This window comes from Podarcis muralis, chromosome 13 (assembly GCF_964188315.1).
Source record: "Podarcis muralis chromosome 13, rPodMur119.hap1.1, whole genome shotgun sequence".
Lineage (NCBI taxonomy): Eukaryota > Metazoa > Chordata > Lepidosauria > Squamata > Lacertidae > Podarcis > Podarcis muralis.
Window position 1 is genome coordinate 46,275,981 of NC_135667.1, and position 12,843 is coordinate 46,288,823.

General features: G+C 47.0%; 1 protein-coding gene and 1 long non-coding RNA gene across 4 annotated transcripts in view; both read left to right on the forward strand.

Moving 5' to 3' along the window:
- BRCA1 (BRCA1 DNA repair associated) overlaps nt 1-10,670 on the forward strand; it is a 57,708-nt gene extending 47,038 nt beyond the window's left edge. For all 3 annotated transcript variants that reach the window (XM_028701749.2, XM_028701750.2, XM_028701751.2), the window contains 5 exons: nt 1,706-1,789; nt 3,832-3,886; nt 6,247-6,320; nt 7,235-7,295; nt 8,626-10,670. In XM_028701749.2, the coding sequence (XP_028557582.2) occupies nt 1,706-1,789; nt 3,832-3,886; nt 6,247-6,320; nt 7,235-7,295; nt 8,626-8,735 (384 nt within the window). In that variant the 3' untranslated portion in view covers nt 8,736-10,670. The remainder of the gene's footprint in view (nt 1-1,705; nt 1,790-3,831; nt 3,887-6,246; nt 6,321-7,234; nt 7,296-8,625) is intronic.
- The window catches only part of LOC144325148 (uncharacterized), a 197,776-nt gene that overhangs the window by 170,821 nt on the left and 14,112 nt on the right, over nt 1-12,843 (forward strand). The gene's annotated exons all lie outside the window — the stretch shown is intronic.

Below are 12,843 nucleotides of genomic sequence, written 5' to 3' on the forward strand. Positions count from 1 at the left end.
TCTTGCTGTCCTGGCTTATGGGATAGCCACGTGCAGCCTCTCCGGGGCAGCGGGATGAAGGCTTCCCCTGCCCGGAAGAGGCTGCGTGCGGCTAAGCCAGAAGCCAGGACAGCAAGAAGGAAGCCTCAATGCAAAGCCTCCTGAGCGAAAAGGCAGGAGCGCTCCCGCTGCGCTCAAGAAGCCAGCGATAGCTGCGCAGCCTGCATTCACCCCATAAGACGCACACACATTTCCCCATACTTTTTAGGAGGGGAAAAGTGCGACTTATAGAGGCATTTATAAAGGCATTTCCAACATTATACCTCCAGCACCTGTGTGAATTACACAATGCCTTCCCACAACTTACGCAGGAGTTATGTTCCAGGGATTGCACCTGAAGCCAAAATGTGTATAGTCAAAACCCATTGGGTTGAATGGCAAGTAGGGTTCCAAATTCATTTTTCCCCAGACCCCTGCCTCCTTTCTACCCCTTTTTATTTTTTTGCCGTGCGCGTAAAGCTGAATGCGTACAAGTTACATGGGCTTACTGTACTTGAAACACCAGTTTTTGGTGAATCGTTCTCTAATTTGAATCTAAGGAAGCATTCTGTCTAGATTCTAAAGCAATTTACAACTGTTTAGACCTGTGGTTCCCAACATGGGGCGCACGCTCCACAGGAAGGCAATTTGATTTTTAAGGGGGCCAATTCGAGAATGAGTTATTAACAGTTAATGACCTTTTAGGCTTCCTCCATGTGAATAGGAGTTCACTTTTGAATAATAAGAATTATATGTCACGGGGTGGGCATCAGGTTTTTAGAGATGCTTAGGTGAGGCATGGCCAAAAAAAGGTTGGGAACTGTATAGTTTAGACCAGGGGTCTGCAACCCGCGGCTCCGGAGCCGCATGTGGCTCTTTTACACCTTTGCCGCTGTTCCGGGGCAGATACTAGCGAGGGGAGGAGGCGCATTGTGCGCCCCGACACTCCCCACTGTGGCGGGCGCTGTACTGGCTGTGACGTCGCATGCGGGCGGTGTGTGCGTTAGTCATGCTCCGTCCCGACGTCACCTTCCCGCCCGCCTGCCCACTACATTGTAAGGGGCATGTACGCTGGTCACTGCATTGAAAGGGGGCATGTACGCTGGTCACTGTTTTGAAGGGGAGTGAAGAACAAACACACACAAAAAGGTAACTTGTTAATTTAACGTTTATTTCTATGAGGAGGAGTAATTCTGAGGGGTCAAACAAAGAAATAATAATAAAAAGTGACAAAAAAGTTATTTTTATAATGACGAGTTTTGCGGCTCCCAGTTTTTTTCCCCCTTCGGAAACGGGTCCAAGTGGCTCTTTTTGTCTTAAAGGTTGCAGACCCCTGGTATAGCATGTTCTGAATTTGTTCCATTCCTTTCTAAGCTCTTGAACTTCTACTTTTCAAGATTCCAGTGAACATTGTAAACAGTTCAGAATTTCACTTTCTGTGAAGATCCAGTTATTCATTCCAGTTGTGTCTCCTTTTTAAAGGAACTTTTATTTGATTTTAAGTGTGCAATAAGAGCTGTTGTTTCTATAGCCCCCCCCCCCCCCAAAAAAAAACCCTCTCCTTCTGCCTCGATTTTCACAGAGAGGGTTCCACCTTCTATAGTGCAAGCATTCCTTTCCTGCTTCAGAACTGGCCAAACCAACCAGAGTTTCATTGTCATTTCATTTCATGTGTGTCGTTTTCCAGGAGGACTTTGAAGTTAGAGGAGACATGATCAATGGGAGAAACCACCAAGGACCCAAAAGAGCAAGGGAATCTCCCGTTGGAAAGGTGTGCATCCATTAACCATTATCACTTATACAAGGGAATATGTATCAGGCCTGTACAATTCACAGGAATGTCTTGAGACTGTGCCCCTCTCCAGAACCTCCTAAGGTGGCACCCACTCTTCTGAATATCCTCCCTCCGCAGATTAGGATAGTGCCAACAATTTGTTCTTTCAATTTGTACCTCTTTCAATACTTTTCAAAATTCAACAAGGCTTTTCAGGACAGCATTGTTGGATCTTGTTCATGCTAGATTTACACGTGGATTTAACATATTGTTTTAACTTGATGTTTTGTTTTTATTAATTTTTGTACACCGCAACAATATTTTTGAATGGTGGGTGGTTTATAATTACAGTGGTGCCTCGCAAGACGAAAAGAATCCGTTCCGCGATTCTCTTCGTCTAGCGGTTTTTTCGTCTTGCGAAGCAACCCCATTGCCGGCTAAGCGGATTAGCGATTTAGCGGCTTTTCGCGATCAGCTGTTAAGCGGGTTATCAGCGGAACAGCTGATAGGCGGCTTGGCGGCTTAGGAAAAGGGGGGGGGAGCGGAAAAAACCTGCGGGGACGCGCAAGATTTTTTTTCTTGCGAAGCAACCCCATAGGGAAATTCGTTTTGCAAAGCTGCTCCAAAACGGAAAACCCTTTCGTCTAGCGGGTTTTCCGTCTTGCGAGGCATTCGTCTTGCGGGGCACCACTGTATGTAAATAAGGGGGAGAAATATGAAGAATCTATGGCTGTAAGGTAAGTGCAAACAGGTAGATTATACCCTCCTGAGTAACCCTTACAGAAATGCTTAACGCTGCCTGCCTATGAGTGTGTGATTGACACTTTGTAATTCATGAAAATGAAATACCGTTGATAAGCATGTATGGTGGCTCTTATCTTTTTAATAAATAGTTATAGTCAGAACCCTCTGACTACTTCTGACTATTAAAAACTAATAAGGAAGAGGCTGGCAGAATATAAAAAGTCATGTTGCCCTGTTGCTATAGAGAGAAAGTTAATTTCTAGTTCTTCAAGGAGCGAAGGAGGGTTATAATTAGGAGCTGATGCAAATTGTGTTTACGATCCTGCTGCAAAGCTTTGATTCTGCTTGGCTGAATTGTTTATTTTGCCTCCCACCCCCGGCCTGAAGATGTAGTGGCCTGCCAGTTCGGCCTGTATTTTTTTGTTGTTGTTGTTGTTCTGCATTGCCTTGTCACCATAAAGACTGATTGGGATGGAAAGAAAAATGCTGCACTTTTAGATGGAGACAGAGTTTAGTTAAGTGCTCATCTTTTATCTAAATGCCTGGTGTTGTTTTTAACTCTACTCGGATCATATTAGCTGTACACACTCAGGTCTGAGCAGACCCCTATAGCATACCGGCTGCGGATAGCAGCCTGCTTCCCGGAGCGTCGGGCGCCCTGAAAGCAGAGCGCCCGGCGCTTCGGGAACATGTCCGCAGCCTAGGCAGCCCTGCGGGAGGTCCCGCAGGGCTGTCTAGGCTGCGGATAGCAGCTTGCCCCCCGGCGGGCAGGGCGCCCTGAAGCAGAGTGCCCCGCCCGCCGGACAGACATCCGCAGGGTGGGAGCAGGAGTTCCCCGCAGGGCTCCCCACGCTGCGGATAGCAGCCTGCCGCCCGGCAGACGGGGCGCCCTCAAGCAGAGTGCCCCGCCCGCCGGACAGACATCCGCAGCGTGGGGAGCCCTGCAGGAGTTCCCCGCAGGGCTCCCCACGCTGCGGATAGCAGCCTGCCGCCCGGCGGGCAGGGCGCCCTGAAGCAGGGCGCCCCTCGCGCCGGGCAGACATCGGCCAGCCCCACAAGCTCAGGGGACAGCAGGGAGGCGCAGCGCCGCCATCCCGCTGTTCCTCGACCTGGTTCAGTTTCCCCGACCTGCTTTGGGGGGGGAAATAAAGGGAAAATTTTTTTCCTTTATTTCCCCCCAAAAAAACTAGGTGCGTCCTATGGGACGAAAAATACGGTAGTTCATATCCATATTGAGCTCCTTAGTTTGGGATTTCATTGCACACCCCTTCTGACACTTTTACTTTCCTTTCCAGCTTTTCCAAGGCTTAGAAATATGCTGCTACGGGCCATTCACTGACATGCTCCCAGGTGAGGAGATTGCGATAAGGGAGAGGGGTTGATAAGGCTTGAAAACAACCCAGGCAATAGAAGCCACTGAGAATCCTTACTGGGGATGGAGAAGAATTGTGTTTGGTTTACATTTAAGCAAATGGGCCTAATCTGCACCTCTCAGACTAAAATACAGATTGGAAAGTTAATTATCTTTCAGGTGTCACACATTTCTGACTGTTGTGATAGTTCTTGTCTCAACGAAAGTACCAAAAGGCATTTTTAAAAGTATCTCAGGATAAAGTAATTTTAGAAATATATGCACTGAGATGAATTCCACATTTAAATATTTATTTTGTGATAAAATAGATATTTTAGTGCATACAAATTCTGGTATGGATTTAAAAAAACAACTGAAGATAAATCCAGAAATGGAATGGAACAAACATGAGTAAACAGCTGTAAAATTGATATGGCTCAGAAATAGATTGATCTGTTAATCCCTCTTCTTGAGTTCCTTTTCGTTGTTCAAAGACAAGGAATCTTGTGAAGTGAAGCAGGATTACTATTATCTTTTATCATGCTCAGTCACCGATGAAATTATCCAATATTGTTGAAAGAGGGACCACAGCACTCTGAGATTTCCTTGCCTGATCAGTCATTGTTTTGGACCTCTGGGCAAATGTATGCTCTGCTCATATTCTGCCCCAGGAAAAAATGATTTTGTGTCCCGAATAAGTTTTGCAAATTGATCTGCATCTCTTTTCTTATTTTGTATAACTTATTCTGCTTCTGGTTTTATCAGGCGGGGGGTGGGGGGCAGATTGGATCTGACCAGTGACCAGATCTTGATGCCCCCCAGCCCCAGCAGGTGACTTTGACAGGTGGCCACTTGCCATCACCATGACATCATGAAAGTACAGTGGTGCCTCGCAAGACGAAATTAATTCGTTCCGCGAGTTTTGTCGTCTTGCGATTTTTTTCGTCTTGCGAAGCACGGTGTCGGGAAAGCTTTGGAAAAGCTTCAAAAATCACCAAAGTCTTTAAAAACCTCAAAAAAAGGCTACCATACCGCGTTCTATGAGTTGCTCCTCGAAGTCAAGTCGCAACTGTATTAACGGTGTTAAGAAAAAGGAAACAAACTTGCAAGACGTTTCCGTCTTGCGAAGCAAGCCCATAGGGAAAATCGTCTTGCGAAGCAGCTCAAAAAACAAAAAAGCCTTTCGTCTAGCGGGTTTTTTGTCTTGCGAGGCATTCGTCTTGCGAGGTACCACTGTATCTTCCTTTGGAGACCAACATGAATTCAAGCAAAGCTGCTTGTGTGGTTTGAAATCAAACGGGGGGTGGGGGTGGCGCAAAGGTAGCATTTCCTTATGAGACTTGCTGCGAGCAGCATCACTGTAAGCCCTGCTTTAAGCAGGAATTAGCTGCGTTACCTGACTGGGAACTCTGTAATGCAGCTGATCCGAAAGGAGCTTGCCATCACCACCAGTCAGCTAATGAGTGCTTGCAACAAACCTTGCTTGAGAGTGCACTTTAAGGATCCTGATTCTTCCTTTGCGGTGAATTGGGGCAAAGCTGCCTCACAAGGCAGATTAAGACAGCTGCTGGGCCTGATCTGGCCTGCAGAGGTTCCCCACCACTGTCATAAGGAATGGCAGGATAAGGTGTCACAGCCCACACCTTTCCAGATTCATTTGGCAGTCATGTCTTTGGAAAACAACTCCTGAATCTCCCAAAGTTTGATAAAAATAAAATGTGCGTATATCTCCTAACAGATGTGAGGAGCTACAGTGGTACCTTGGGTTAAGTGCCGTATTTTTCGCTCTATAAGACGCACCAGACCACAAGACACACCTAGTTTTTGGAGGAGGAAAACAAGAAAAAAAATATTCTGAATCTCAGAAGCCAGAACAGCAAGAGGGATCATTGCGCAGTGAAAGCAGCAATCCCTCTTGCTGTTCTGGCTTCTGGGATAGCTGCGCAGCCTGCATTCGCTCCATAAGACGCACACACATTTCCCCTTTTTAGGAGGGAAAAAGTGAGTCTTATAGAGCAAAAAATACGGTACTTAATTCGTTCCGGAGGTCTGTTCTTAACCTGAAACTGTTCTTAACCTGAAGCACCACTTTAGTTAATGGGGCCTCCCGCTGCCGCCGCACTGCCGGAGCACGATTTCTGTTCTCATCCTGAAGCAAAGTTCTTAACCCAAGGTACTATTTCTGGAATTAGTGGAGTCTGTAACCTGAACAGTCTGTAACCTGAAGAGTGTGTAACCCAAGGTACCACTGTATTTGGGGCATGGAGTGTGTGTATGTCAGATGTTGGTTGGGGTAACCTGTTCTGCCATTGTATATTGATGTTGTATTTCTCTTTCCCTCTGGGTGGAAATTACTTAGAACAATTGGAGTGGATGGTAGAGCTGTCCGGTGCCTCTATTGTGAAAGAACCTCGCTTATTCTCACATTCAACAGTAAGTGTGGGTTTAATATTGTGGGTACAGAGAAATGGGCCAATCTGAGTGTGTGTGAGAAGCAAGACAGACAGAGGGAGAGCATTTCCATTTGCCCCCTTTAATTCCTTGGAAGCACTGATGAATTTGGCTTGCCTTGTTTTTTATTCAACTTTATCGACCCATGGCCTGTGTTGAGCGAGGGTGTATTTATGGGGTTCTAATTGCATACAGAGTCAGACCAGCATCTAGCTCAGTACTGTGCAGAGTATGTGAGAGAGAGAGTTGGGCAGTTGCACCCACCGCCAGCTGTGGTCATGACATACTTTCGCCACACCTGTGCAGCCCCTAAAAGCCTGGTCACAAGGAAATATAACCCCTGACCTGAAGAAAGCTCCCCACCTTTGCTCCAAACATCAGTCAATGGCAGTTTGTTTCCTAGCGCTGCTGCCAGGAATGTTTTAATCTGAAACGTTGTGTATATCAGGCACGTGTAGTTCAGTGGCAGAATGTCACCTACTGATGTTTGCTTTTAACAAGTCACACACACCTGACACTATATTAGGACAGTGACATCTCACTTGCTGTCCGAGCAAAGAGCTATGGACAATTTGATGCTGAGAGGGCATGCATCCATGGGCATGTGTTGGGAGAGTGCAGTTTTCAGTGTACCCTTAGACCACCCCTGTGCCACCCTTAGCTTCAAGCCTGGTTTCTCTGGCACTGTCTTAGGCTCCTAACATATTTGCTTAATTTTTGTGTAGTTGGGAAGGTAGGGGGAAGGTTTCTCCTCAACTCCCTGTCGAGTTGCAATGCTGCAGCAAAGTGAAGAACAACCTGTCCCAACAGTATCTCTGGCTGCAGACAGGCAGGCAAATTTGATCCAGTATATGCCGCCTCCTCCTCATTCTTCTCTTTTATTTTGCAACCCCTAGAACTCTACTGCTGTGGTGGTCGTTCAGCCTGAAGCTTGGAGCGAAGACACTGCCTGCCAAGGTGAGATTACTGCGCTGCCCATGCCTCCGATTGTGTACTAGTTTGGAATAATAAATACCAGCCATGACAGAATAACTGTCTAGAGGAAGCAGAATTAGCTGTGCAAGGCTCTGGATCAGGAGTTCACATTTGTTAGCTTGACTTTACTAGCCGGTAATAAATAATGCCTAACACCAACCCCCATAGCCCTGTAGCACACACAGAGGGGTTTGGGGAAGAGGTGCTGCCTTCTCTCATTTGCACTAGTATATGGGGAAGGTAGGGACACGGGTGGCGCTGTGGGTTAAACCACAGAGCCTAGGGCTTGTCGATCAGAAGGTCAGCGGTTCGAATCCCCGCGACGGGGTGAGCTCCCGTTGCTCGGTCCCTGCTCCTGCCAACCTTGCAGTTCGAAAGCACGTCAAAGTGCAAGTAGATAAATAGGTACCACTCCGGCGGGAAGGTAAACGGCGTTTCCGTGCGCTGCTCTGGTTTGCCAGAAGCGGCTTAGTCATGCTGGCCACATGACCCGGAAGCTGTACACCGGCTCCCTCGGCCAATAAAGCGAGATGAGCGCCGCAACCCCAGAGTGGGTCACAACTGGACCTAATGGTCAGGGGTCCCTTTACCTTTACCATGGGGAAGGTAAGAAACTGAAGCAGTGCTCTGTCTTGCCACTGCTCAGAAGAGATGCCTGTGTTTTACTTTCTCCAGACTGGGATCTCAAGTGACAGCTCCAGGGAGGGAAAGGGTCTGTGTACTGCAGGCACCCTGTTCCCCAGAGAGCTAGAGTCATTTGGTGCCAGTAGGCTGGCAAGCCTATTTGTGGATACTTCCTGGTGCAACTGTAAAGTCTCACATTGATCTTTTGTAGTGGTGAGAGCTGGTTGCGCCTCCTCGTTTCCCATTTGTTTTCTGCTTGTACTTCCTAAAATGGCTTTGGAGGGAGACACAGCAAGGTTACATGAAGGAGAAGAAAACTTTTCTTCCACTGCATCACGTATACCTCCCTCTCTTTCCCCAACATGAAGGGCGAGGGATGTGGATTAGTGACTTAGATTAGGTCATGGGCTTGGCCCATCCTTACCCACACATGCACACTATCACTCAAAGTTGCTTGATAGCTAAACAAATAGCTAACAAGTAATGTCAAGGGATGTTGCAGCAACAGTTCAAACCCGCTCACACAATCTGCCCCTTGTCATTTGCAGTTTTTGTGCGTCTGGCATTTTGAAAGGTCATTCATCAAAGATGTTCTGAAAGAAAGTGCATTCCTGAGCCCTCTGGGTAGAGAGAAGGGGAACAAGAGAGTGTGGACATTAAAATTCTCACAATTGATCTTGTATTGCAGGGATCCCACCGCAATGCAGTGCTACTGTAGTCTCACGAGAGTGGATGCTGGACAGTATTGCATGCTATCAACGCCAGGCATTTGACGAATACATCGTGCAACAGGTGTGAAAGGATGGTCTTTTGAACACAGAATCTTCAGGAAAGGATTTCTGTGGAACTTTTGTGAAAGGCTTCCTCACAGACAGTGTGGTTTCACTTGCGAGATAAATATTTCAGTTGGCATGAAAACACCCCGTCGCCCGCCAAAGGCAGAACTTAAAACTGTGATACTTCTATCTTTGCCGTTGTGAGCCAAGCAGTAATGTGCTCCTCTGTGCTGTTGCAGATGCATTATTTACTATCCAATTGCTGCCTTGTTTGGGAGACTTTTCTCTTCATGTCTTGGAGATGTAATCGTTTGAAAGAGTTATATGGATCTGAGAGCTTCAATTAACTCAGGAGGATGGCAGTATTTTATCTGCTTGTTTAATGGGGTAGGGTGTTCACATACAAAGATGCACTTATGCTGGAATACTGGCATAGCAACATCTAATAAGAAGCACTGTCAGACTGGAGATGGCACACACAAAAAAACCACTTCAATGGGCCCCTGCATCATAAGGAAGTATGTCCCAAGTCAAATATTTGTTTTGCTCAGAGTAAAGAAATCTAGCATCTCTCTAGCAAGTTAAATGCAAACAGGTTTTGATCATTATATTCCTGGATCCACAGAAGACCCAGCCATTCTTTTTGGGTTAGGATATTTGATCAACCTACTTCTTCCATGTACCATGGGACAAAGCACCCATTTTTTAAAAACTTTGCTGGCTTAGTTCCCACAAGTATGGAAAAGTGCCTTTGAAACAGCAGAATATTTACCACTTCTTATTGTCAAGCAAATTGAGATTCATAAATAAAATTTGCTTGTTTACAGTTAAAAGAAGGGTAGAACCCATCATGTTATTTTCTTTTTCAATCCCCCCCCAGTTAGCTTTGAAAGAGTTACATTGCATAATGCATTTGGAGCAATCTTCCGATGTTCTGCAATTCTAAAAGCAAATAAGTCAGGTGCAGGTTTTGATCACTCACACACTTCTCTGAGAGTCAGTTCCAACGCAGAGCTGTAATTTTCCCTTTTGGAATTTGTATTTCACCGATACCTACAAATATGGCTTAGTAGAAGAACAAAAAAAATTCTAAAACTGTAAAACAGCACATTGTACAGAGTACCATATACCCATGACAAATCAAACCGCAGCAAGAAATAAAAATGGTTCCAGTGGAAGAAAGTAGCAGGATTTTTTTAAATGAAAAGTCACCACTCTGTTCCTGCACAGGTTTTATCTGGCATGTAAGACGCGGGTGGCACTGTGGGTAAAACCTCAGCGCCTAGGACTTGCCGATCGCATGGTCGGCTGTTCGAATCCCCGCAGCGGGGTGAGCTCCCGTCGTTCAGTCCCAGCTCCTGCCCACCTAGCAGTTCGAAAGCACCCTTAAGTGCAAGTAGATAAATGGGTACCGCTTTATAGCGGGAAGGTAAACGGCGTTTCCGTGTGCTGCGCTGGTGCCGGTTCGCCGGAGCAGCTTCGTCACGCTGGCCACGTGACCCGGAAGTGTCTGCGGACAGCGCTGGCTCCCGGCCTCTAGAGAGATGAGCGCACAACCCTAGAGTCTGTCAAGACTGGCCCGTACGGGCAGGGGTACCTTTACCTTTAAGATCTGTGTAGAGCAGGTCCCCTTCTTGAGAGGAGGATGGGATTCTTAAAGGTAAAGGCACTGCCATGAGATCCAAACATTCGCTTGCCCACCCTGTGCAGCAGGAGAAGTCATCTACAGAAAAGACAATTCCCACTTGCTCAGGTGCCAAGCAGAATGAGAGCCCTGCCTTCCCTCCTCCTTCCTAGAAGGGGACAGGACAGTGATGATGGAAGAAAGACTTGCTAGCTGGGTCCTCACCTTGCTAGCTGACTCTTGTTTCTTTACTTCCACGGATGAGAATGGGCTCGCTCAGAAGCATATTTTACAGTGTGTTGTTTGTTTTAATATTTTAAATATTTCATGGTAGCTTTTTATTGGCATTCTGTTTTTGCTAAGTTTGCCAGCTACCCTGAGGCTCTGGATCCAGCGGTTTTATGTTTTCCAATAATGTGAGCAAAGGAAGCTTGCATTCTGCCAGCATAGAAGCAAGCTTGGGATTGCTGCTCCCTCCACATCCAAGCCTGAAGAAGTAACACAACGTTTAAGCCTCCTATAGCAAAAGAGCCTTGGGGCAACCTTACAAAAACACAATGAATCTGCCTGCACTGTTCCATTTCAGTATCAATCACTTAGGCCCAAGAATCTTTTTTTAATAGATCTCTATGTGCATACACATAGAGGACGCGGGTGGCGCTGTGGGTAAAAGCCTCAGCGCCTAGGGCTTGCCGATCGAAAGGTCGGCGGTTCGAATCCCCGCGGCGGGATGCGCTCCCGTTGCTCGGTCCCAGCGCCTGCCAACCTAGCAGTTCGAAAGCACGTCAAAGTGCAAGTAGATAAATAGGGACCGCTTACCAGCGGGAAGGTAAACGGCGTTCCGTGTGCTGCGCTGGCTCGCCAGATGCAGCTTGTCACGCTGGCCACGTGACCCGGAAGTGTCTGCGGACAGCGCTGGCCCCCGGCCTCTTAAGTGAGATGGGCGCACAACCCTAGAGTCTGTCAAGACTGGCCCGTATGGGCAGGGGTTGTTGTTGTTTAGTCGTTTAGTCGTGTCCGACTCTTGGTGACCCCATGGACCAGAGCACACCAGGCACTCCTGTCTTCCACCGCCTCCCGCAGTTTGGTCAGGCTCATGTTTGTAGCTTCGAGAACACTATCCAACCATCTCGTCCTCTGTCGCCCCCTTCTCCTTGTGCCCTCCATCTTTCCCAACATCAGGGTCTTTTCCAGGGAGTCTTCTCTTCTCATGAGGTGGCCAAAGTATTGGAGCCTCAACTTCAGGATCTGTCCTTCCAGTGAGCACTCAGGTCTGATTTCCTTAAGAATGGATGCGTTTGATCTTCTTCCAGTCCATGGGACTCTCAAGAGTCTCCTCCAGCACCAGAATTCAAAAGCATCCATTCTTTGGCGATCAGCCTTCTTTATGGTCCAGCTCTCACTTCCATACATCACTACTGGGAAAAGCATAGCTTTAACTATACGGACCTTTGTTGGCAAGGTGATGTCTCTACTTTTTAAGATGTTGTCTAGATTTGATGGGCAGGGGTACCTTTACCTTTATGTGCACACACAGAGTAGAGGTGTGGTATTTAATTGATAAACAAGTTTGGTGGATTGGCTAAAATGGTGCACGTTTTAGTTAGGCAGATGGTTTTTTAAAATGTAATTTTTAATGCATGTGTTTATATTTTAAAAAGTCACACGGCAAGCACTTTTTTTTCCTGAGGCGGCAGAGTCCACCCAAGGCCTGGGAGGTGGAAGGTCCAGCTAGCCAGAGAGCGCCCATCTCCTAGCCAGAGAGCGCCCATTGTAGACGGATCACTGTAAAGGAACACAAATGGAGCCTTAGTTCCAGATGGCTCCACATCGGCCCTGACTATCCTTCTCATGCTCTAACCTTCGTGGATGAGGTCTGGCAGTCCTTAAAGGGACAGGCCTGGAGTGTATCCCCTTATCAGCTTCTCTCCTAGTTCCTGCCTTGTGCTTTCCCTGTACAGTGGTACCTCGGGTTAAGTACTTAATTCGTTCTGGAGGTCCGTTCTTAACCTGAAACTGTTCTTAACTTGAAGCACCACTTTAGCTAATGGGGCCTCCTGCTGCCGCCACGCCGCCCGATCCCAATTTCTGTTCTTATCCCGAAGCAAAGTTTTTAACCTGAAGCACTATTTCTGGGTTAGCGGAGTGTGTAACCTGAAGCGTATGTAACCTGAAGCGTATGTAACCCGAGGTACCACTGTACAGGTAAGCAGGCATTGTGGAAGCTATCTTTTCTCAGGGATGGGGAACCTGTGGTCCTGGAGATGCTGTTGGACAATATCACCTTGACCACTGGCCATGTTGCTTGGGACTGATGGGAGTCTGATACCTGGAGAACTGCAGGTTTCCTATTCCTGTCTTAAAAATATTATGCCTGTTATTGCTTATGTACACTTCTTGCTTCAGGAGCATTATGTTTACCCATACGCACATAGATACAGCATTAATTGATCAACAGATTTGTTTAACTAGATGATGGCCTTAACATGCCATATGTAATGGGGCT